General features: G+C 32.6%; 4 protein-coding genes across 5 annotated transcripts; 2 read left to right on the top strand and 2 right to left on the bottom strand.

Annotated features, from left to right (window-relative positions):
• The first annotated feature begins 8,154 nt into the window (after positions 1-8,154).
• LOC124494734 (adenylate cyclase type 3) lies at positions 8,155-15,071 on the top strand. Its single transcript, XM_075729662.1, has 17 exons — positions 8,155-8,324; positions 8,517-9,339; positions 9,387-10,336; positions 10,401-10,550; positions 10,710-10,810; positions 10,911-10,928; positions 10,993-11,104; positions 11,174-11,301; positions 11,803-11,846; positions 11,904-12,018; positions 12,117-12,255; positions 12,655-12,723; positions 12,777-13,142; positions 13,220-13,336; positions 13,390-13,737; positions 13,814-13,972; positions 14,039-15,071. Coding segments are annotated over exons 2-17 (3,438 nt in total). The 5' UTR covers positions 8,155-8,324; positions 8,517-9,338; the 3' UTR covers positions 14,660-15,071.
• Positions 15,072-17,314: 2,243 nt separating this feature from the next.
• LOC124494611 (uncharacterized) lies at positions 17,315-20,907 on the bottom strand. Of its 2 annotated transcripts, XM_075729654.1 has the most exons (6): positions 20,773-20,872; positions 19,569-20,614; positions 18,611-19,515; positions 18,458-18,556; positions 18,305-18,394; positions 17,315-18,248 (listed from the first exon to the last, which is right to left on the bottom strand). In XM_075729654.1, the coding sequence occupies exons 1-6, from the start codon at positions 20,785-20,787 to the stop codon at positions 17,950-17,952; spliced, it is 2,454 nt and encodes an 817-aa protein (XP_075585769.1). In that variant the 5' UTR covers positions 20,788-20,872; the 3' UTR covers positions 17,315-17,949. The 2 variants fall into 2 exon arrangements, with proteins under 2 accessions (XP_075585769.1, XP_046913776.2); XM_047057820.2 differs by having other exon boundaries at positions 19,569-20,907.
• A 290-nt stretch (positions 20,908-21,197) lies between these two features.
• On the top strand, positions 21,198-24,546 carry LOC124494612 (uncharacterized). Its single transcript, XM_075729655.1, has 2 exons — positions 21,198-21,891; positions 21,957-24,546. The coding sequence occupies exons 1-2, from the start codon at positions 21,597-21,599 to the stop codon at positions 24,092-24,094; spliced, it is 2,433 nt and encodes an 810-aa protein (XP_075585770.1). The 5' UTR covers positions 21,198-21,596; the 3' UTR covers positions 24,095-24,546.
• Positions 24,293-25,700, bottom strand: fl(2)d (Pre-mRNA-splicing regulator female-lethal(2)D). Its single transcript, XM_047057826.2, has 3 exons — positions 25,270-25,700; positions 25,022-25,200; positions 24,293-24,960 (listed from the first exon to the last, which is right to left on the bottom strand). Exons 1-3 carry the CDS (start codon positions 25,633-25,635, stop codon positions 24,537-24,539), a joined length of 969 nt encoding a protein of 322 aa, XP_046913782.1. The 5' UTR covers positions 25,636-25,700; the 3' UTR covers positions 24,293-24,536.
• Between the last annotated feature and the right edge of the window lie 109 nt (positions 25,701-25,809).

Below are 25,809 nucleotides of genomic sequence, written 5' to 3'. Positions count from 1 at the left end.
TCATTCGATCAATGAGATTCAGTCTTGGACCATTGAGTGACGACTTGTCCTCGAGTATCGTTTACTTATTCACCAGAATATTGTAGACAATTTAGCCCTATAGTGATGATGAACAGATAAATGGTAGCAAGAGATTTGATTTGGCGTCTTGATGCTACATCCAATTCCATTATCATCATCATTTGATATTGCTGTCCACTTAGCTCCATATGTGACTGAATAGCAAAAAAAAAAAAAAAATAACGGCAATCATTTTTCAGCCATTATTTGAGATTCATATAGCTTTGCTTTCGATTGGTTTCGATGCCGGACTCGATAATGACTTGCCCATTCAAGGCTCTTGAATTGGATTTAGGCTTTTTGGTTGGCAACATCCAAAATAATTGAAATGGTATAAGAAAATATTGCTTATTTTTTTCTTGCTTGTTCCATTTTCGTCACAAAAATAGCTTGTATAGCAATCGATTAGAATGATTGTCGATTGGATAACCATTAAAAACTAGGGTTATTGCGAATTAGTGCATCATTTAAATTGGGTCAACACATCCAATATAGAGACGGCAATTGTATCACATTGATGGAATAAATTGTGCTAAATCATCCATCGATAATGAGTAGATTCAGCCGTTGGCTACAATCAAAAAAAAAATGAAGAGGATGCCACTTCTTATGTTTGTCATTCATTCTGCAAAAAAATAAGCATTAAACGATTCATTTCTTAAGAATGTTATTTTTTCGAAACGATTCATCCCGGCTATTATCCCGGAAAAAAAACTTTTCATGCAATTAAGGTGTAGACAACATTGGAATCCGAAATGATAATTGAACAACATCTGTGCAATCCTATTAATATATGGGCAAATAACCGGTGTTATGGTTATTGTATTGTGTGAATTTTTCAATTATGAGATGTTCTCCATCTTTGGGAAACTGAATTGAACAAAAATCTAATCAGGAAATAGGCCAGAAAAAGCCATCATCATTTTTTTTTGTATTTCTTAATGTTTTGCACTGTTATGTGGTCGAATAATGATTTTTTCGTTTTTTTTTCGTTACTTATCGATAATTGAAATCAATAAATTTGTGTGTTAAATTTACCATTTATATTTGAATCAACCTAACATTCAGTGACCATTATATATATGCTATTTACGAGTTTTCTGCCAACTTATTATGAATGTCATCAATGAACGATAATCGATAAAAAAAACAAACTGAATCTGGTGAAAAATTATTTATATATTGATCTGTATATATGTTCTTCATTGTCTATAGTTGCTTTAGATGCAAATATAGTCGTGTTTAGTTTGTTTACTCTGTGTTTGTATATACACTTGGTTGTTGGCGCCCTATTTCAAGTCAGAATGAAAAAAAAGAAAAAAGTTACCATTTCCTAATGGTCCTCCTTCATCAAACCACTCGATGATTGTAACAAACAAACAAACAAACAAAAAAACGAAATTGAAATCTACTGAATTAAATTTCCATTTCTATTCAGAACTCAACTTCAATTTGATGGCTCGGTGATGACCGTTCAAACAAAATAAACAAATAGTTTTATTTTATATGGTTGATGCATAAAAAACAATAATCGTATCATTATTATCTGTAGGCGATTTAGATTGACACACACACACACACACAATGGTTGTTACATTAACAAATCAAAATTGAAAATTCACATTAATTCAGATTCTTGAGCTTAAAAAATGATTAAATTATCAGTACAGTGGTATATCGGCCAACCATTGCAAAACTCGATACAGTTTTACATCGGTTAAAATTTTTTTTTCCAATATTCGATGGTTAGAATCATGAAAGAGATCTGTCAAAGTCGATTGCTGTAAATGTTGTTATGTGCACGAATGATCTAATTTTAGATTCAAATAATCACCATAATCATAATATATAGAATCGAATGAGAATTGCCATCGTATTAAAATGAGCATATAATTGTGCATATAATCAATCATTGAAAGTTTTTGAAACGTTCATCTGCACATAACTATTTATTGTAGTTATTATTAGAAATAGACCAATGGGAACCGTTAATGCATTGGTTAAGGTATGTCAGGTGTGTATGTGTAGCTTAAAGATAAAAAAGAAAATATTTCCGTCATTAAAGTAAACTGAATTAGTTGCGTGGTTCCGATTTTTCAAAAGAAATGTGAGGAAAATTCACATGATGGAATGTTTTTTTTTTGGCATTTGCAATTTGAATTCATTCATCTTATGTTGAATCGGTTACCAAAAATGGTATCCGAATGGATACGGAAATTTCTAGTTCTGGATAGCATTGACATGCTGTACCGATCTTATTCTGAACATCTCAGCATTTCAGTCTGGAATTTTGATTGTACTGCATTGCAAACAAGAAATTTTTTTTATGGATAAAAAAAATCGACAATCGATCATGGCTCAATCATGTTCAGCCATTTTATTTTTATTCTTAACCACTTTATATAGATATATAGAATTTTTAGAGTTGGCCAATGATCGATACGATTTGATTATTCGATTTATATATGTGAATTATATCGATTAATCCATCACCATCATAGAATTGTGGAAAGCAAAAATGATAACAATAGGGATCACCACCCATTCTATGTTTGAATATTAATGTTGATGTAATTTTGGCTGTAAACTATTTTTTTTTCATTTTGATGAAAATTTAAAACCATTTAACCATGTCTTCCTATAATGTTGATTAGTTTTTACATCAAATCCAGATCAACATGATCCACGATGATTCCAAACTTTCAGCTGCGTTCATTAAATTGTTGGTCTACGTTACTGAAAATTCATTCAAAAGGATTAAAAGTTTGCCCACCAACTGACTGGATGCATGATAATCTATCTTTTCATCACTTGTGTTGCTTTCATTGTGTTTTTTTTTTTTGCTGATTAATAATTAAATTCAGGCTTGAAGTTCATATAAATGTCATTGTGTTGTTTTGATAATCAATTCGATTAATCCATAACACAGAATTTTCTAGCGAAAGGCTGTTGTACAATGCGTGTCCCGAAGCTTGTCTTTATATGATTTCGTAGAATCTCTTAGAATTTGGCAATGTTAAAATTCTGCAAACTATTCCATTGATTAACTAAAGTCAATTTTATCAATACAAATCCAGTCTAGAATTTGAATGTTTTAGAATTAAGTTGTTGGTCCAATGGCATGACCCAAGGCATTATACTATTTAGATATTCACATAATTTACAATCACCTGCCTTATTTATACAATTTTGATCACAGGTGTATGAAAATATAGATGATGTTGTACTGTATGATAATGATGAAAGCTTTAATTCAATTAATTTCAGTCATCCAATTGAAGATATAGGATATATTATGGTTGTTAAAAGCTACTAAATTTGACTACATTACATCATTTAATGATAAAACTAATGAGATTGCCACACAAAACTATTCGATCTTCAAATTCCATTATCCTTTCATCACGTCGTACAGACACACACACACACACATACTTATGGTGAGAATATGAACATTTGGAGACAATCGAATTAATATGATTGTTGGCGTATTTTCATGTTTCATTATGACGACTAAAGTTTCGTGACGAATAGCTGATCATCGGCCATATATATATTATTTTGGATTATAATTTGGTTATTTTATCAAATGAAACCAAATTAACCAATATTCGAAAAATAAGCAATGGTTCATTTGTTAAAATATACGAAATCTAAATGAATCAATCCAAATTATGATTGTGCTGTATTGTGTTCAAGGCCATAATGATTTTACCCATCATACAAACTGGCCATGAATTTATACAACATCCGTCCTGATATACCCGATTCTATTATATTGTTAGATGAATGGACTCTAATAGTTATCTGTCTATTTCAATAGGAAGTAAATAGCATTGATATATTATTTTGTTTTCTTTTTATTTCTATTTTTCTCACATCCTATTATAAAACATTTGTGTTCGTGATGACTTGATTCATGATGACATGATCCAGTTAATGATGATAATCATTGTTGTTGTTGTTGTTGTTGTTGTTATTGTCGGTAATTAATGTTTCCTCAAGAATGTCTGTCAATGTTCTTCTTCTTATAACAAATGTTTTTTTTTGCCTTTGTGACAAGCTCTAATTAAAATGTGCCATTCTTTTTTTCTGGTCTTTCATTCTAGAAAAATGTGTGTGTGTGTGTTGCTTATATCTTTGTCACCATTATCATTATGGTGAATGAATGGATTGAAATTTGTAACAAATGGATAAAAATTTTTGGATGTATTTGTTGTTTGTCGCAAGAAAAGTAAATCTCATTTGCTAACTCATTGTGTTTGTGTGTGTGTGTATATGTCATCCTGATTGCTAATTTATCCTTTTTTTTCCATTTGTCAACGCCTTTTCATTCGTTCATTTTCCATCGTAAATGTTGAATGTCGTGATGAATTATTTGTCAATGAATGTGTGTGTGTGTGTGTGTGTGTGTCTGTGTCATCATTTCAACGATAATAGTAATTGTAATTGGCAACAATCACGTGACATGAATAAAACAAAACAAAAAAAAATGATACATTCAAGAAACCATAGAAAAAAGATGGCTATGAAATGATATGAATTTCTTTCTTGGCCGGACTTCTATAAATAGCTAGAGAATCGCCTTGAATATATAAAAACAATTTGGTACAATGCCAATGCTGAATGTGAATTCAAAAAAAAAAAAAAAATCAGCATGTGAATGGTGGTCCCTTGTCGGGTTGCAGATGAATGGTTGTATAGGTTGGCCATGAGGAATTTATTATTTAGTATTTTTTTTTTTTTTTTTTGTATGCAAATTCTATCATTTTCGACCACTTTGACACTTGAAACTTGAATCGAATTTTGTTCGACCAACCATGACAGAAAAAAAAGAAAAAAAAAATTCGACATTCGAGCTTGTTGTTGTCAATCACATTACGCTCACTGACTTTGCCTTTTTTTGTGATATCGTTGATGTCATAGAAAATTTTTTACCATTTTTTTTCATGCATCTCTTGTTCAGTATATATACATAATAATAATAATAATGAAAAATCAATTTCTATTTTGGTTTGCATATCAATGACGATGATTTATGTTTTTTTTTTTTTTTTTTTGACCGAATTTGAGGGGAACCACTCGATATTTTTTTTTTCGATGATTCACGATTGTATAGAATTGTGCCTTCTGTTTTTTTTCTCTCTCTGTGTGTGTGTGTGTGTGTGTGTGTATTTTGTTATCTCATTTATTAGAATCAGTTTGTATATAATGTAGCAGGTGATTCTATTAGGTGTGTGTATGTATGAATTGTGTATGTGTGGTGGTCTCTCATTTATAGCTTTTCCGTTTACTGCTCCTGATTATTCTATCTTTAGTGGTTGCATTGGTTTTTCCATCGTTTTGTTCAAATAAATTCATTTTATTATTATTAGAACGTCAATGGCGTCAGCGGTTCATGATAACCAACAACAACAAAAAGAATGTAATGAAAGAATTTGTGAATTTTTAATATAGACCAAACATTGGATAGCCCAAATAATAATGATTTTGGCAACTTTCGTATACACAGAATAAATATAAAACACGGTGGCTTCAGGAATGTAAAAAAAAATTTTTTTTTCCGTATACCGAATTGCTCTCTTGGGCTGTTGTTCTATTCGGTTCAGTGTTGTTCAATTTTTTTTTTATCATGATATGGGTAGTAAAAAAAAATGGTACGATATTTTTTCCTGTTTCAATTTCATGGTCTATATTTTTTTAATGTTGTATGATGATGATGATAACATAGTCATGTTATGACCGTTATTTTTTACGGTTATTTCTTTTATTCTACGTTTATGATTCTTTTTTTGAATGTGTGTTTGTGTGTGTGTGTGTGAATGTGTAATGATTAACATACAGGAAAGAATAAAAAAAAATGTGTCACCAAGTTGATATATTCAATTCATGACAGTTTCATTTTATTTCGACACACACACACACACACACACACACACAAACTGAAATCAATACATTAAACATCATCATATAACTGATGATGATGATGATGACGATAGCAGTCCAATTTTTTTTTTATTCTTCTCATTTTACTCTTCAATAGACACACTGATTCTGATTTTTTTTATTTTATTTTATTTGAAATGAAAAATCATTTCCTCTTTTAGTTTGGCCTGATGTGTTTTTTTTTTGTTTTGTTTTGGTTCCTGATTCTCGTTCTCCATCTCCTGTATACTTGTGTGTGTGTGTTGGTAAAAATGACACATACACACACATCCATACATTAAACCGATCGATTCGGTAATTTAAGTTACTGGTAACACACACACACACACATTTCCTTCAATTGAAAGTTTTAAAAATCGAAAAGTGCCGAAACATATTGTGCTGCTGTTGTATGGTGTTGGTGGTGTTAAAACCACTGTCACTGATGGAAATAATAATGGAAATTGATTGAAATTAAATAAATCAAAATGTTACTTTCAAGTCGACTTTATAGAGTGTAATTCATTCATGTTTTTTTTCTTTGATCAATTCAGTTTGATTTAAACACCTTCTCTTTTTTTTCGCAAACACATGGCCAGTCTACTATGTGATTTTTTTTTTTGAAATTAATAATGACATTTTTACCATTAGAATTCTTTTTTTAGTTTGTTTGGCTAATTGAATATGAATCTTCTATGTTATCATAAAGCTTATTAGATTGTTTTGTCACTGAGCTAATTATCACATACAACCATTTACCGAATGAGTGAGCATAAAATATCACCCGATTTATTTTTTTTTTTTTTTTAGTTGTATAAACGTAATTCAATCCGATGACAACAACAACAACAACAATGATTGTTGATTTTTCACTTGTCCTTTTTGTTTGTCCTCTATACATATACAAACATTTGTGGTGGTAGAAAATTTTTTTTAATTAAATGATTTGAGACAAGTTATTCCTATGTTAGCTATGATGATTAGACATAGAATTTATTTATGTTTTTTTTTCCACATATACACCTGTATTATTCTGTGCAATGTATAGGTATAATGAAAAAAATGAACATTAATATCAAACAGATGCCAAACTTATCAATCGATTCAGTTCAAAGACCGATCGATTTTTTTGTTCACTTATAAATTTGACTAACAATTATGCTAGAACTTTCCATATTGATTGGCCGGGTACTTTTTTCAGCTAATTTTCATTATATGCCGGAACCTGTGGGCCAAAAAAAAAGTTCATATCTTTTAATTATTACATAATGTTGCATTACATTTTTTTTGTCTAATCTTCATTGTTATTAGTTAGATATTCTATAGAATCTAGATCATCATCATCATCATCAATGTTGATATTCGACTATTTAGACAATTAACTGCCAATGCAATTCCATTTGTTCATAAATAATCATTATATTCTTATTATTAGAATGATTTATTATATTGATAGAAAAGAAAAATATCAGCAATTATTTGGAACATAAATAACACATGTGACATTCACAGTATAAATACAAGTGTCTATTTATTTAATAATCAGAATTCAATCGATCGATAGATAGATCGATTGAATGGTATCCATGTGCTACCGGTTATGTATGTCTTGTGAATGAACTAAAAAATTACAATTTTTTATGCAACTGTGTCTATGTGTATTTGTAATTTTTGCTATTGTATGTATTTATCTATGCATGATCAATGATGCTCGTCATATATTGTCAAATACATACACACACGCCCAGATTTTTACCATATATACTATCATCATCATCATTTACATCATACCATTCAAATCATTAGTATTTTTATGGTATTTTTTTTTTGGTGATCGATGTTTTTAGGAGGACCATATGTTAAGTAGTGGTTTTTTTGTTGTTGAAAGAAATGGTGCTATCCATGACTATCGACTTGCTTCTTGCTTCCCATTGTTATCTTTGAATCCATTCATTCCATGCGTTGTTTTTGGCCTACTGGTCGAGCAAAATCCATAAGCTAGCAATCGAATCTTTTTTTTTTTTTTTGACTAACGGTTTGGTCGATTGATGCACAAAGAGATCGTCGTGACATGAGCTTTCAATATGATGTAGCGCTCTTGTTATTGTGACTTTACCCGTATTATACATCATAAAGTTTTTGGTTGCTTCATTTTTTTTTTGCTTTCAGACTTCAGAGAATATTACGTTATGTCGATTCTGGTATATGCCACCCACACATGTGTATATGTGTTTCCTTTTCTTACTGGTTTAGTAGGTTCATAAAAGAATGGTATATGAATGCCAATCAATTCGTTTTCGAATGTAGCGGTCTGGTTGCCTTATACTTGGAACGCCGATGTATGTATTATCCATGTGTATGTATATTGATAATATTGTACATTATTCGCCCACTGCTATTCTGTTATAGCTCCCAAACTCACATCATTGTTTGTTTGTCTGTGCGTGTATGCATGTGTGTGTGCGTGAGTGTTTGCATCCAAATGCGAAAACCAGATACTAACATTCTTCTTTGTGTTGTGTTTATGGCAGGTGTGTGTATTTGCCGCTATTTTTTTTTTCTTTATTTATTCTCTTCCCAGACGATGACAACAGCCGCATGCTGGAACCATTTCTATTGATGTGTGTTTAGTGAATGGGCGCCTGACATAAAAAAAACCACCACCACCACCACAATGATGACGACAAAATGACGGCAACTAATATCAATAACAATGATGAAAATAATGTAATGATGATTCTTTAAAATCCTAACTATTCAAGTTCATATTCCTTGTGGTATATGCGTATCAGTGTGTGTGTGTGTGTGTGCTTCAAACATCTCATTAGATTTACATGCTGCTCCTGGCCTGATAACGATGATGGCCTCACTTTAGGAACTTCTCTTGTACCGACGACGACGACAACAATAACAGCAACAACAACAACAACATCTAACTAACATAGAAATAGAATTTGACAGACTGTCGGAATTATTAGTCGGTCAATCGTCATAGTGTTTTTATGTGTGCGTGTATTGTTATTGTTTTTTTGTTGTTGTTGTTGTTGTTGTGATTAAAGTTCAAACGATCATTTATGATACATGGACCACCAAATAGTCATAACAGTAGCTATAACTTATTGGGCCATGCAACCACCAAAAACAAGGCTATTTGTGATTTGTGTTTGTCTGTTATAATTCAGAATTCGTTGAATTGAAATGTCATAACTTTTAATAAATAAAATTATTTTATTTTTGTTCATAATTTGTTTGCATCAGTAATCATCAGTAATATAATGATATAATGAGAAATTTAATCATCTATCAAATTTTACAAATGATACAATGACATCTAAAATGGCAATGATCGTTTGAGTGAGTGAATCAATTCATTTGATATATATAATCACTACTATTATTAGTGTTTATTTGCACATGTGGTCATCATATAATGGGCAGTGATGATGTAATTGAAGAGATGGCCAATGATGATGAACCAAATAATACACATAATACGAATTCAAACAAATTTTTTGAACCTAACGAATCAAAACGATTAAAACCAATCAACGGTGATCATCAAAATCCAGTTTACGGGACTGCAATATCTACATCAAACGTAGTCGGTAATGGCAATGGTAATATTGAAATTGGTGATAATAATCATAGCAAAATGATGCCTTCTTCTGATTCTTCCGGTCTTGCAAACGGAGGAGGAGGAGGTGGAAGTGCCGCTACTGGTGAATTTAATTTGAATGAAACAAATCGAATAAAACGGCATTCATTAACATTGAAACGCGGTGATACAGAATTGAGTATCGATCATGGAGGCATGCAAAGATTTTTACCTACATTCATGCATTTTGCATTTGCCGACCGTGAAGCGGAACAATTATATCAGGAATATTATTCCAACGAGAAACGTAATGATTTTAAAGCATTGATTGTGATTGTGATATTCGTAAATCTTGTACTATTGGGCCTTCATTTATTGTCATCATCTTGGAATCATAGTGATCTTTCCCATCAGCAATTAATTATATTGGGCAGCTGTCTTGTGTTGGCCGTATTTTTGTTCATACTGTGTTTACGACGATCTCGAGATGCACTTGCATCTCGTCTCTGGTCATTGATACCGTTTGCATTGTGGTTAGTGATGTTGGTACAAATCATCTGTGATCTATGCATATTCATTGGACGCCCACCTGAACCATCTGGTTCAATAAGCTGGCTATTGCTTTATTCATATGCTACTTATGTCATTTTTCCGTTACGATTCCGTATCTGTTGTGCATTGAGCATTCTTATGGCTATACTGCATTCATTGTTTATCATTACGTTCGCCACATCGACTTACATGTTAGCCAATCAGGTAATTAACCACGAAAACCTACACAGTTATTATAATCGTATTTGGCCATATTCGGTCTTGACAGATATTTGCCAATCTAATCATCATCGTTAGCGTGAATCTACTGAGTACAATGTCATTTTTTTTCTACGAACGACAACAACGACGAGCATTTCTTGAGACCAGGCAAAGCCTTGAGACTAAGTTGACTCTTGAAGAGCAATCACAAGAACAGGTAAGGATTAATTTATAATTGGTATTTTCTTTATGGATCTGATAATCTGATCTAGATCTGTGATCCTTTTTTTCTATGGCTTCTTTAATTGCATAGATAGAAATATATGTAGTCTATATATTTATTTGAATTTTTTTGGATTTGTTCCATGTACCATAGGAACGATTATTATTGTCGGTATTACCGAAACATGTGGCTGCAGAAATACGTCAAGATTTAGGTGCTGTTGTTGAAGGCCAATTTCATAAAATCTATATGAGGTATGTATAGGAGATTATAAATAGCAATCCAAGTAGTTATGATTTTTATCCTTTCTATCCACTATTAACTGTTTATTTTTTTTTGGCTTCCTTGGAAAAGCCGTCACGAGAATGTTAGGTAAGATATTATTCTTCTGTTTTTATGGCCAATTACTGATTTATTTTTGATTGCGATTGCTCAGCATTTTATTCGCTGACATTGTCGGTTTCACTGCCATATCTTCTACGTGTTCGGCACCGGAATTAGTTAAAACATTGAATGAATTGTTTGCCCGTTTTGATAAACTTTCCGACGTAAGTATATTTGTGTGGATATCATCTAAAAATAGTAATAATAAATCCAAATTACGACATTGGTCACAGAAATATCATCAATTACGAATCAAGATATTGGGTGATTGTTATTATTGTATTAGTGGTGCACCAGAAGAAAGACCCGATCATGCAGTTCTTTGCGTTCATATGGGCCTCTCCATGGTTGAAGCAATCAAGTAAGTTTTTTTTATTAATGCCATTATTCAACTTTACCATATAGTCATATTATAATGAATCATACCCTTTCTTCTAAAAAAAAAAGTTTAATGAGTCCTATTTTTCATGCCAAGTTTTCATTTAAACTTTTTTCCCTCTTATGAATCTAAATTTAATAAGAATAGAAAGATTGTTTGTGGCTTGTGTTTACACTTGAGAGGTAGAATCTGCAATTGAAAAGCTAAATATACAAAACACATTATTCTCTGTTATGTCTGTGTTATAGGCGTCATGGTCATATTGAATAAAAGAATACTGAGTAAATACTGACATTCGATATGAATGTGGAATCCAGAATCGCAATAACTGTTACAATGGGTCCACGAAAAAACTTGGTAGTTGCAATACAACCAAAATGAATGGAACGAGGACATTTGATGTGATAACAACATTTGATTTGTCTTGTTTGTTATTAAATAAATGAATTTTTTCCTTTTTTTTCTCAATTTTCTTGTAATCAGATCGGTTCGTGAGCAAACAAAATCAACGGTCGACATGAGAGTCGGTTAGTATTGTTATATTTTTTTTTGTATTGTGAATTGTTTTTGACATTTGTTTACAGGAATCCATACGGGTAGCGTACTAGCTGGTGTACTAGGTCAACGACAATGGCAATTTGATGTATACAGTCGTGATGTTGAGCTGGCCAACAAAATGGAAAGTGCCGGATTACCCGGGTAAATTAAATCATATACAATGACAATCTGAATATAAGGATACAATCATATTAATCACCAACATTATTTACTTGTTACATTTTATCTTATCCAAACAGACGAGTACATATATCTGAAAAGACGCTTAGTTTTTTGGATGGCGAATTCGAAGTGACCGATGGAGATGGTGCATCACGCGAAGAAGTTGTTCGTTTGGCCGGTATAAAAACCTATTTCATAACCAAGATTATAAAACCTGTAAGTTTTTTCTTTTTGCTCATCTTCCATCCGATTATCAGATTTTGCATAGAATGACAGCCACCAATAAACATGATTTATTTATAATAAGTCTAATGTAGCCACACATAGAGCCTTTAATCTCTTTTTTTTAATATTTATTACTAAGCTCATTAGAAATTCTTTGCTCATATAATCGAAAATGCGCGAATATAGATATATTATTATTATTCATTCAATTATGAACTATAGTCGGATATTAGCATCCGACATGATGATGAATATATTTGGCAGCTTGGGCCAAGTTTGGCATCATCTGGCTAAACTTATCCATTGCATTCGTAATCAACTGTGCTAATATGCAAATTAGCCCATTCAATGAGCCATGTTTTGATTTTTATTCATTCCTTTCGTTAATAGTATCCGGAAGGAACTCTAGATGCAATGATTCAAACAGAAATTCCAAATATAACAGATGAATGTGGGGAGGTAAGTGATGAATGATTTCCGATGAATGCTAAATTTAACCATGATAATTATAGACGACCAAATTGAATAGCGATACAACCGGCGATCGCTATCGGCAAGAAGATATAAAAGATCCAGAAGTATATAAACGACGTCTACACGCTGAACTCATACATCGCGATAGTGAAAAAAACATTGCCGAACACACTGATTTATTGAGCTTGACATTCAAGAATGATGATATCGAACGAGAATATCGTGAAAGTCGTGATATAACTAGCTGCATATCGTTACTTGGCCTTCCTTTCACATTGTTCATCTATCTATTGGCATTCGTTTTGATTGGACCGATGCGTTTACACATTTATTTGACCCTTGTCATTTGCCTTGTATTGCTCACCGTTAAAGCGTTCATTTGTACAATACCAATCATATGTTCGGTAAATTGATATTCGATTCGATTTATCCGGTCTCTCTTTATCATTTTTCCTTCCATTCGATCCATTATTAATAACAGTCGATTCCAAAGCCATTGGCTATACTGTCCAACGCTGTACAGCAGAAATCTTGGATACGTGTAACGATCGCGGGCAGTATGATAACCATTTGGATAACGGCTCACATTATTGTCAATGTGAGTAGTAAAAAATCATTCAACTTTACATTTATTCTCATTTACATTTCTAGGTATTTTATGATTCGAATCTCAACACTGAATATGCAAATCTGATTGTCTCGGGCTCGACTGATAGATACCATGTGGCCAACCATGTCATAGCATTGCCTCAATACCTAATATTCTTTTGCATACTGGGCTTATTAGCTATTACTGTATTGACTCGTATACAATTCCTAATGAAAGCGGCCATCATTATAAGTCTAGCATTGATCCAATGTGTTCTCATCTACGCCTGTCTAGGTTATGCATTCAAAGTTTATAGGCTCATCAATTATCAACAATTGATCCATAGTAGGCATAACTATGTCATCATTATCATAACAATAGTTATTGGATTGATTATTATTAATCGACAAGTAAGTCTTGACTGATGATGGTCAGCTAATCAATTTGAATAATAATTTGGAAAATAATACTTGATGATAACAATAGTTTGAACTAATGACACGAAGGCTGTTCCTATGGCAAAAGGATATCGATCAACAGAAGGAAATGGTGGCCGATATGCGACGAAAAAATGAAGCTCTTGTCTACAACATATTACCGCCACATGTTGCCGTCCATTTCTTGGGCAAACGAAAAAACGACGAGGTAAGCCATAATCTATGATCTAGTATTCCTGGTAATTAGTTCTTGCTTTTAATCGTCTTTATATAGGAATTGTACAGTAAAAGTTATGAATGCGTTGGCGTCCTATTTGCATCGATGCCCAATTTCGCTGATTTCTACACTGAAGAATCGGTTAATAATCAAGGATTGGAATGTTTAAGATTCCTTAATGAGGTGATATCCGATTATGATTCGCTACTATCACAGCCACGTTTCAGAGACATATTCAAAATTAAAACGATAAGCTCAACTTATATGGCAGCTAGTGGATTAAATTGTGAAGAATCAGATTGTTCGAAATCGAATAATATTATTGAAAAATGGTCCCATTTAGCACAATTAACTGAATTTGCATTAACCATGAAAGAAACATTGAACGGTATCAATAAGGAAAGTTTCAATAACTTTGTTCTTCGTATCGGTATTAATCAGGGCCCGATCACTGCTGGTGTGATTGGAGCTAGAAAACCTCATTACGACATTTGGGGCAATACTGTTAATGTTGCTAGTCGAATGGAAAGCACCGGAAAAGCTGGATGTATCCAAGTTGTACAGGAAACGATGGAAATTCTTAAAGAATTTGATTTCATATTCGAACAACGTGGACTAGTCAGTGTGAAAGGCAAAGGAAAATTGATGACTTACTATTTGATTGGTAAGAACAAGTAATCCATTGCTCATCAAACATTGAAAACCCTCATCCCACAAATACACACAACTACTATCTTTGATTTTTAATGGTTACCTGCAAAAAAAATACGAAATCTTACAATATTTCTTGAATATCAACATTATTATCCATCACTTGTACAGATCTAAATTTACACACCCACCAGCCATTATCTTATTTCGTCTCACTGGTTATCATTAATGTTATTTTATTATTTGTTGAAATTTAATTATCGACAAATTATCCATTTGTATGTACATACAAACACACACATATACAGTAATATAATTGATTGGAATGTTTTAAAATCGATTACTAATTTATGATGAATTCAATTATGATAATTGTTTTTAAATTTTTTCTATAGATATAATCTTTCAATTAATAAAAATGATCTATCTATCAATGAAATTCAAGCATCTATTTCATTCACATTGACATTGAATTATATGTAAAACAAAAATGATGGCTTGCGAGTAATCGCGATTTTGACCATTTCGACCATTTGTCTCGTAACAAATGTTTATAAAAAACGGCAAAAATTGATGACATCGGCATTGCTTAAAGCCATCTGGTGAAACGGTCGATTGAATTGAATTTTATTACGCAAGAAAACCCCTATTCTATATTATATAGGGGAAGATAAAAATCAAGAAATAATAGATTACAAAGATTTAAAAATTATAAAAAACAACCACAGAGGCAATTTGCATTTGATTTTCAAATAAATTAATCACAATTTTTCTTCTATCTTCGAAATAATCTGGCCAATCATTTGATGGTTTGAATTTCATCAATATTGCATTTAATTGATCCAATGTATCCCGATTATTTGTCGATGATGATGATGATGATGAATGATAATTTGATAATAATTTTGGTCCAACCATCAAAATGAAATCATTGGATAATTTGAGATAGAGTTTACGAAATTTTGATTGGCCATACAAATGAAAAGCAATTTGGATAATTTTGATTTTGAAATATTTTTATTGTACACAGTGTCAATTAGAATCAATGTACCACAAAAACGTTGTAATGAAATCATTCTTTTTCGATTCAAATTCAGATATGTATTTTTTTTATTGAAAATTTTTTAACTCCTATACCTTGGGAATAGAAAAATACATATAAACAATATAAATACAAAAAAAGGAAAAATAAACAACAAATAAATGTAAGGGAATTGTTATGGTTTTAATAAAATCATAATAATCCCACAGATCGAAGCCGAAATGATCGAGCATCAAAGGATGCGACAAACATCGATAAACATCAAAAAAGAAAAAATAAACAATCATAAAAAATTAAAAATATTAACAAAAAAAAAAAATAAATAATCGATCAGGAAAAAGTTGAATCCAAATGGAAGACTGATTTCAATGCACGAGCTGCAGCGATTGGTCACTATTAAACCCCAATATTTACGGTCATTCATCAACGAAAAAGGTGGTGGGTCAAGATAAACAATATTGCCATTTGATTCAACTCGATAAACTATGACATTATCCTTATCAATAGGCTCGTGACCACGAACACACATAGGCCGATCTTCTATGATTTGACGATCACCCTTTTTAAATAGATATTTTTTACGATTTTCATCATGAATTTGATGCCAATTTGACCAAATATAACGATCCGAGTGTACACGACACATCGAGCAATTATGCGATATTTTACGATACTTCCCCATACAAGGTAAACAGGTAAAATGGGAACAATTCTCCAATAGTGCCCAACGTCTTTGTTTGTGGAAACGTTTATCACAAATTTTTTCTTTGCAGACAGCACATTCCTGGACACAGTAACGATAAAAAAATCCAGTGATTGATCGTTGATTATCATGTTCAAATTTATCTAAATTTGATAGATATGAAGCTTTGATATGAAATCCTTCAATACAACGGGGTTCATCACCAAAAACAACATTGTTGCATTTTTTCATTAAATTGTATACACAAACAAATGTTGGTAACCGTTTATTTGATTCTTCACCATTATTGCAATCTTCGGGTCTATTGTTATGTCGACAATTCCCATCATCAAGGATTGGACAACGAAAATTTCGTAAGATGTCACGAATCAATTCATCTTCAGAACTAATATATGATGATTAATTGCTATTTGATTATTTCTTCTTGTACTGGTCATTTACAGGCAATGGTGAATCTTGTACAATTCGTTCATCACCATTTTCGAATAGATATTTTTTTCGATTCTCATCATAAATTTGATGATAATTTGACTCTTGGATTTGGATTTAAAGTCAATTTTATTAACTCGATGATGTGTCGTGTTCGAGTGTGTGCGTGTATAAGCGTGTGTGTGCAGATTCGGAATTTACGGTTGGAAAACATGCTCGTTTCTCTTCACCGTCATTCTCGGTCAAAATAGGAAGAGATTACAATAGACAGGAATATGCGCAGCTAGTTGACTGCTACAATATATTAAAAAATATCAAGCCCGCAACAAGGCCAATATTCGGATTGCCTTTAATTTTTCATTATGATCAGTGTTTGATAAACTGGGCCTCATCTTTTCACAATCAAAACAAAAAACTATTTTAAAACTATATCATCATTTAATTAAATCAATTAATCAATTAATTAATTTAATTTAATGGTGATTGATCACCAATATAATAAAATGTTTCAATTCTGTTTTTGAATACCATTAAAACCAAATAAGAAGCAGCAGAATTATTGATTGAATTCATCATAAATCTGCAACCATACTTTATAATAAGAAATAAGAAAAGATACAAAATACAAACAAATCGTGAAAGATAGTTCAATAATAATACAAGAAAATTATTTTGTGAGATCAATGGCATGGAACATACAATAGTTAATAATAATTCTCTGAAACAGAATGAAATTGTAATGAGAAAAAATCAAGCAATTTTTGAAACTGTACAAATTCAGCAAATATGTCGCATGGATGTTGTGCTCAAATTATGGAAACAGAACTATAATATTTATGGCAAAAGATGTCGGAATATCTTCATATGATGAAAACCATTATACACACAGAATATTTCACTTGAATTCTTGTTCATTACTACTGATTTCTTGTACATTGTTTTTTTTGTCTTGTTGGTGATCAAATAAAACTTCGTTATTTTTTTGTTTGACTGTGTGTATTAAGTTGGTGAACAAACGTCGATGGGAAGTTTTGTCGACTGCCGTTGGCCTCCCATAGATTGCACATTTATATATGACATATATAATAATGATGATGATAATATATAATTATAATAATAATTGCCATGCGCCGCCGATCGATACTAATCGTCATCATCAACATTTTTTGATGTTTTTTGTCGTTTTTGATGAGCTAAATTTTTCTTTCGATCATCGTTATCATTTTTAAATAAATGAGGGAAAATAGTCGAAGCATGTGCTACCAATTCATTATATTGGTCTTCGTCAAGTTGTTGTGATTGAGAATAGATATCATTAATTTTGGTCATCGTGTTTTTTACTCTTTTTTCTTCTTTCGTATATGTTTGCCAAAAAGCCGAAAATTTTTGCTGGACATTTTCTGGGGCTGCAAAATCGGTCAATTGTTTCCTAGATATGAAATCTGAATATATGAGTTAAAAATATGAAAATAATAATAAATAAATAAAATGCCCATACTTATCGAATCATTTTGTTTTTTTTCAATTTTTTTAATTGGTTTAAAACCATTAAATACGTTTTCTATCTTCGTCAATTTGAATGTATCGTCTGAAATGAATCAAAAGTATAATTGAAACAAGATATATAAAGATAAATGATATAATTATTTACTTTCATATGATATTGACACCGTTTGATCTAAGATGTCCGGTGGATTTATTTCATCTTCGAATTGGAGCTCAATGTTTGTTTGCTCCTTATGCAATGAAACTACAAAAATCATTTAAAATACGAGTTTCAAAATATGAATCAAAATATACTTACCATATTTACGATATGCCAAATGAATGTGAATGCAGAAATTGTTTCTGATTAGGAAATCATGACAATTGCATGATACTTGGCACAGGCACAATTTACATTCATCACATTTAATTTCACAATCTGGCTGTTGATTGGAATTGATCGATATTACATAATATCGCTTCTTTTCCTGCGACCAGTATTTCAAGGTTATGATGCCACAGGAATGATCAATTTCCTTGAAATTATCAATTACCTTTTTTTTTGCTTCTGCGTGTTTTGAACGCAGATATCTTACTTTCGTGGGAATGTATCTACGATTGATTCGCACCACATAATCTATTTCGTAATCACTAATGATATGGACCAATTTTTTTAATGTCGATGTGACATTTCGATTTTTTTTGCCATCCATATATTGGTATTTTAATTTTTTATGAAAATTTTCGATGATCATGTTGGTGTTTATTCCCAATTGTGTTCGATGGCAATATGCCCACCTTTCTGGTGGATATCGCGAATCGTTTGTCAAATAATATTGCAGCATATATTTGGCAAATCCAGTGGTTTCGTTTTGATGCAAATAATTATCCAAAAATTTATTCTTCTCATTTTCGAAGTTTTGTGGATCAAGATTGGTCATTAATTTCATTACTGATGAACGTACCGTATCTCGAATTTCCTTATCCGATATTATGGCATTCAAATTCTGGTTGAATGCCTTTTTCACATGAAAAGAACAATATAGAAAAATACAATTTCCAAAGATATGTTTCCATGCATTGGAAAACAATATCTCCATATCGGTCATAACGATGTTTGATTTGAAATTTTGACCAAGGTTAATTTTAATTTTTTGAAAATAAAAACTTATGAATTTGTAATTCACCCTGTTTGAAAGCAAAAATGCGCAAGGATATCCGACCCTGAAAGAAAAAAATTAAAATTAAAATTACAATTTTATATCTATAATACTTACTTCATTTTATCCAGACACATTATTGTCGTCAATATCAAGCCTTTGATGCTCGAATCATGCGTTGAATCTATTGATATTATTTCTGAGTTTTCCTTCATCATATCTTTTTGGCTATTAGCCTGTAATATAATTAAAAAATCGTCTTCGTGAAAATCATCAATTGCTTTGCCGATATCTTTAAAATATAGCACCGAGCACGGCGAAGATTTTAAATAATCGATGAATGTAGACAAAGATTCTTCAGCGATATCTTTAATATTAAATTGTTTTTTGATATTGTTTAGATATTTGGTAGTGACCATCTGTGCCATAGTAATTTTATCCGAATTATCCAAAAGATTGCGCATTTTTTTCTTTATAACGGATGGTTGCAATCCAATCTTGAGATAATGTGCAATCAATTCTTTGTGTTTATTGGGTAATCGACAAAATTTCATATCTAATTCATGACCGACATGGGTTGTTGTCCATTTAGCAGTGTATGTGCCATCTTTGATCCTGGTTAAACTAATTTGTGATGGACATATATTGCCAATTTTAATTGTTTTGATTGATTTTGCAGCTCTTTTTCGCTCCGATCTATTAGCCGGTATGGTTCCACGGCGCGAGCAAATATAATTTGCAGTTATAACTTGCTGATTGGAATCCCGTTCAATTCTTCTTGTCGAATAATTGGAGCACGTTTCTTCTTCAGTTTTCTCCAAAAATGATTTGAACATTTCAAAATCTTTAAATTTCAAATTTTTCACCTGAATTTCGATACCATGTGCTGATTTTAAATGAGCTGCTAAATAACCGGAATACTTTTGCCCGCATAGACAGCAATCATATAAGTTTTTAGATGTGCTTTTATCAACGTCATGTATTCGTTTATTATGTCGTTTTAGATTCCATTTAGAATTGAATGATTGGTTGCAGCGTTCACAAAAATGAAGTGGTTTCTTGCCAATGGATGCTTCATTATTCAAAATTTGGTCCTGAGAAGGACCGTTGGTCACTTTCGACGTACCATTTGAAGTATCACAACCAGGAACATGAACCAGACCCTGAGAAGGGCCGTTTGATCCGATGCGAACGGAAATCGGCACATGTTGATGGCCAAATATTGGCACCTGGTCACCAAAGAAAATTTGGTCCTGAGAAGGACCGTTGGTCACGTTCGACGTACCATTTAAAGTATCACAACCAGGAACATGAACCAGGCCCTGAGAAGGGCCATTTGAATTATGAATTGCACTTGGATCCATTGTTGATCAAACAAAAATTTTATTATTAAATAACAATGAAAAGCCAAAAATTTTGTAAAATGTGATCATATATAAAAATTGCGCCAAAGCTTAGAACAGTCATTCTCAACCCATGTGCAGCGGCACTAAAATCGTTAACAAATCAATAGCACCAAAATAAGGTTGAGAATCACTGGCTTAGAAGCTGGAAAAATCCTAACCGTTCATATACTACGTGACGAAGCCTCAGCTGGCCTGCTCCAACGCTGAAATTTACCTGCTTGTCTTCAGAAACCTTTCAACGACAGATGGCGCTGAAAGCATTCTCAAAAAGCACTGCTCAAAGGTATTCCCTACTGTTGGAGGTGCACACACAAACATAATTGGCTTACTCTTTTATGTTATACACATACATACATGATGATGATGATGATGATTTTTACTTTCACTGAATGTACCACAAATGGCTTTCCAATGTGCTGCCCACATTATATAATGTCAACATCCCAAATGGACATCTGATCACTGATTAAACAACAGATTTTTCAATCATTTTATATGGCAATTAGGCAAGAAATGCCAATCAATTCAAATGGCCATATTGAGATGATCGATCATTCGTTTTTTCATTTATTTGAACCGTTTTTCATTTGATTATCCCAATACTTCATTTGCCCATTGTTTTTTCCTTTGATTTAAGTTTTGTTTCTTCATTTGAGCCAAAATTAGCAGCACACCAGATTTTTCCACTATATTTGATGTCAAGTTTGTTTGTCGAATTGAATAATTATTTGCTAGTGCAATGTTCATCCTGGACGAAAATCAGGAACACAATCTGCTTGTTATATTGAATGAGATCAATCGTCACTTGCATTGTAACCATGGGGAGCAACAAGATCAGACGATATCAGGCAACAAGAAAAATTTACCACATGCAACAGCAAATAAGAGTCATCAAAGGGGCAAACAATTTGAATCAATACCATCGCCGATAACCGGTTTTAATTTGGGAAATCGACAATGTCTAATCGATTTCATATTGAACACTGTACGATATTTTAATACATTTTTCCGTTTCACATCTTCCAACCATTATGGTCTGTATATATTGTTGTCTTATCAATAACTAAAATTTGTTTTTTTTGTCCATCATTATTCATAGATTGTTTTGGCAATTCTAAATCAAAAAGCATTATATTCTGGCTATCATTTTTCTACAATCGTAACCTATATGAAAATATTGATTTTGAACAGATATTTGATACGGTTCCCGAAGAATCGAACACATATCATCCACATCATCATAGTCATCATCAACATTCGAATCAAAATGACAAGATTCTTTCCGTTACAAATAAAGAACTTGGTGCCAAAAGTAAAGTCGTCTTGAATGGTGTTGCCATGACTAACAATACAACAGTGAATAACAATGCAACCAATGCTAGCAATAACAATGTGCTTGATAAAGCTCTCGTGAATAACTTAAAAGATCAGAACCAATCAATTCCTATGGATGAATTAGTCTCAAGAATGAACGTTCTACAAGAACTTCATCTACCTTCCGGATCTGTGGCTAATCAACAGCAGCAACAACAACAACAACAGCAGCAGCAGACATTGTATCAGCAAACTCTATCGAATTTGAATGAATTCAACGTTCCAGCTATCGGACTATCCACACAGTTATCATCTTTTCACCAACAATTGAATAACATGCCACAGCTATCAAATATGGATCCAAAGTTGTCATCGAAAGATAGCCACGCTGTGGTGGAACAATTGTTCACGGTTGAACAACAAAATCAGCTAAATTATCAAACCATCAGGGACATAACATTCATCAGTTTGTTGATTACAGTCATATTCTATAAACTTCGTCATTTATTTCCCACATTGGTCAACTTGTCACGACCCGATGTTTCATGGAAATTCCTGATCAATTTTGAACGAGACATTGAAGTTTCATTCATGCATGAGACATTCTTGGAATTTTTGCAAAACGAATTACTTCAACAGAGGTTGACAAATAAAAAACGTACCGATATTCTCAAGCAAGAAGTGATATTCATGGAGAAAATGTGTAAAATGGTAGACAGAGAAGTGGAGAATGAAATCTGTCGACTTGTATCTCAATCCTCACAAAACAAACCGAACAAATTGCCTCCATTGATGAATAATCTGTTACAGCCTGTGTCTACAACCGGTATTGGTCAAAGTTCTGTTTTGACGATGGCCAATACTGAAAAATCAACTGTAGTAAAAGGGTTACGACCTTGTCCTCATTGTGGCAAAATATTTCGAAATACCTACAAATTGAATCGCCATTTGTACGTACATAAGGATCCCTCGGAAAAGCCATTCATGTGCAATTGGGATAATTGTAGTTATCGTTCGATTTCCAAGAATGATCTGAATCGCCATCGAATGATCCATACAGGAGAGAAGCCTTATGTATGTGAAGTCGGTGGTTGTGAGAAACGGTATTCACGAGCGGATAAATTACGCCACCATAAGCTCAGTGTTCATTTCAAAGATTCGACCAAAAAAGAACAGATCTGTATCTGGCCGGGCTGCAATTTTCAATGTCTAAATAAAAGCGAACTGAATCGTCATCAATTGACACATGAAGCAATCAAATGCAATTACATCGGTTGTGATAAGATCTTTGACAAAGTCGATAAACTAAAAAAACATCGTGAGAAAGATCATATCAAAATCGAAGCCAATATGACGGCCACCAATGAATTCGTCAGCACTGGTGGCCATTTTGCTACCGTTCCGGCTATATCTGTCACATCTACACCTGATATTGCTACCGTTGCTGCATCATCAAATCATCACCACCAACAGCAGCAGCATCATGGCCATGGTCATAATCATCAAAATCAACATGCCGGCAGCCATCATCATCACTCTTCTACCCAACAGCAACTGCAGTTGCAACAGATACAAATGTTGACACAGAATCAATTGAATTCGATAGCTGCATTGCATCCAGCATTAACCAATACCGATAACAATGGAAATACGGACGCTAAATTATCCGATCTATCTAGCCATATGACGTTAACACAGGTGTCTGCTGATCCCGCTTCTAATGGTACACCTCAACAACAATCACAGCAAACAAATGCCAATCATGTTAACAACAATGTGATCAATACGATATCATCGACGACATCATCGGTTCCGATTACTTCGATCGTATCGACCAATCAGCCCAATAATTCCAATAGTTCAAATGATCCTGGTCAACAGCAACAAAATAGCATCTCGGTTTGGTCTTCATTAAGATCTTAAACCCTAAACTCATCATCATCCATTACACATCAATTATATTTGGTTATATTTTCATTTTATTCATACATTCATAAGATATTTGGTCGTATATGGATAGAGAGACATTATTTAGATAGGCACAGCCTATAACGAATTTTTTCCCTGCTTCGGCCTATTCCATCACCTGCATCTAGTTTTCAATATTTATAATTGTTAATTGCTGATTGATAATCGATTAATTTATTCTTAATTGATGACATGATTGACATTCTTATTGCTCCTTCAAGTTACATATATTATTCTGTTAAGTTAATGAATGTCCATTGCTGCACGTTGATGTCTGCATGTTTTTTTTACATGAGAAAAACTTTGGTTTAAGAAACCAGAAAATCATTTTTTTTGTATGAATTAACTTGTTCGTTCAGAGCTCTAGTCAATATATATATTATAATAATAAAATTAATCAAAATTTATTTACACAGCCATTCAATTCGATTTGTGTTGTGATCTGCAATGATGTTTGAATCTGCTGCTGGCCATCATCGTTTCCATTATCATTGGTTGCCGTGTCGAGTACAAGTTGATTTTTACAATGGCCATTACAATTATGAATTATTTGCTCCAATTGATGGCATCTGTCTTTGCAATGTTTGAGTTGTTGCTGCAAATAGTAGATAGTGTTCTGAAATCCTTCGACAGTTTCTTCGATTTCGTTAACAACTTCTTCCACTTCGGATTGGCTTTTGTTTAATGCTTCGGAATAATTTTTATGCATAGCCAATCCACTTTCCAATTTGGCGATTTTACCAGAGGAAATCATTTTGCCTAGTTCTTCATTTTCATCGTGTAGAGATCGACATTTGGCCATCAGCTGCTTACCGTGTGCACTAGATTGTTAAACATAATAGATCATTGTTTATTATTATAGATTTATGACAAATTTCTTACCTGTCAGCAGTAAATTTCCAAGCTTTCATATCGTTTTGCATTTCCTCTACCCTCGATTTGGACACATCGACTTCTTTTTTCATTTTTTCGAATATATAATTAAAGGCTGGATCTAAATGCAGCGATTCGGCATTGCTAATCGATGGACGTTCAAGTTCTTTCAATGCTTCAATCTGGGCCTGCAATTTTGGGTGGACATAACATTATCATATGGCTTTATTTTATCATTTAAACAACAAGAATCTTACCAGACATTCTTGAAGTTCCTGATCTTTAAGTGTCAATCTCATGATCAATATATTTTCCTTGCGAGTCGATTCCAACTGCTGCTTTTTGAGTTTGTTTTCATAGCTATTTCGAATAGCTTCCATTTCTTTCTTGCTGACCGAATCATTTGATTCTGGATTCATTTCTGGGCATAATTTCGATTCAACAACAAGTACATCGAGCGAAGAATCATCATCGGCAATTCGACTGTCATGTTGCTCTTTTTTTTCATCCTCATCATTAGTGTTCGACAACGGGTTAATTACATTATTATCAACTTTATCCAGTGAACTATTTGATTCCTCTGGTTGGATAGATGACAAATTTGAAGTTTCGTCGGAGATCATTTTTGGATGGTGATGATTTTAAATAATGACAATCAATCGTATTGGTTTGTCATGCATGTGGCAATAGTCATAGTGTGTCCACTTTTCACAGTACAAATTTTCTATCAAGTAGAAATAGTCATCCAACAGAATTTTTTGTCAATCAAAATTAACAATAATCTTTCAATATATCGA

The sequence above is a fragment of the Dermatophagoides farinae genome, chromosome 3 (genome assembly GCF_024713945.1).
Source record: "Dermatophagoides farinae isolate YC_2012a chromosome 3, ASM2471394v1, whole genome shotgun sequence".
NCBI classification, from domain to species: Eukaryota; Metazoa; Arthropoda; class Arachnida; order Sarcoptiformes; family Pyroglyphidae; genus Dermatophagoides; species Dermatophagoides farinae.
This window is presented reverse-complemented; position numbering and strand designations above follow the sequence as displayed.

Coding starts and splice junctions, on each gene's coding strand:
- LOC124494734 (XM_075729662.1), top strand. Junction 10,551..10,709: donor AAGAGCAATCACAAGAACAG/GTAAGGATTAAT, acceptor CATGTACCATAG/GAACGATTATTATTGTCGGT. Junction 12,019..12,116: donor GAAAGTGCCGGATTACCCGG/GTAAATTAAATC, acceptor TTATCCAAACAG/ACGAGTACATATATCTGAAA.
- LOC124494611 (XM_047057820.2), bottom strand. CDS start 20,815: ATGGATCCAAGTGCAATTCATAATTCAAATGGCCCTTCTCAGGGCCTG. Junction 18,557..18,610: donor TTTGGCATATCGTAAATATG/GTAAGTATATTT, acceptor TGATTTTTGTAG/TTTCATTGCATAAGGAGCAA. Junction 18,249..18,304: donor AAAACAAAATGATTCGATAA/GTATGGGCATTT, acceptor TCATATATTCAG/ATTTCATATCTAGGAAACAA.
- LOC124494612 (XM_075729655.1), top strand. CDS start 21,597: ATGTTCATCCTGGACGAAAATCAGGAACACAATCTGCTTGTTATATTG. Junction 21,892..21,956: donor CACATCTTCCAACCATTATG/GTCTGTATATAT, acceptor CATTATTCATAG/ATTGTTTTGGCAATTCTAAA.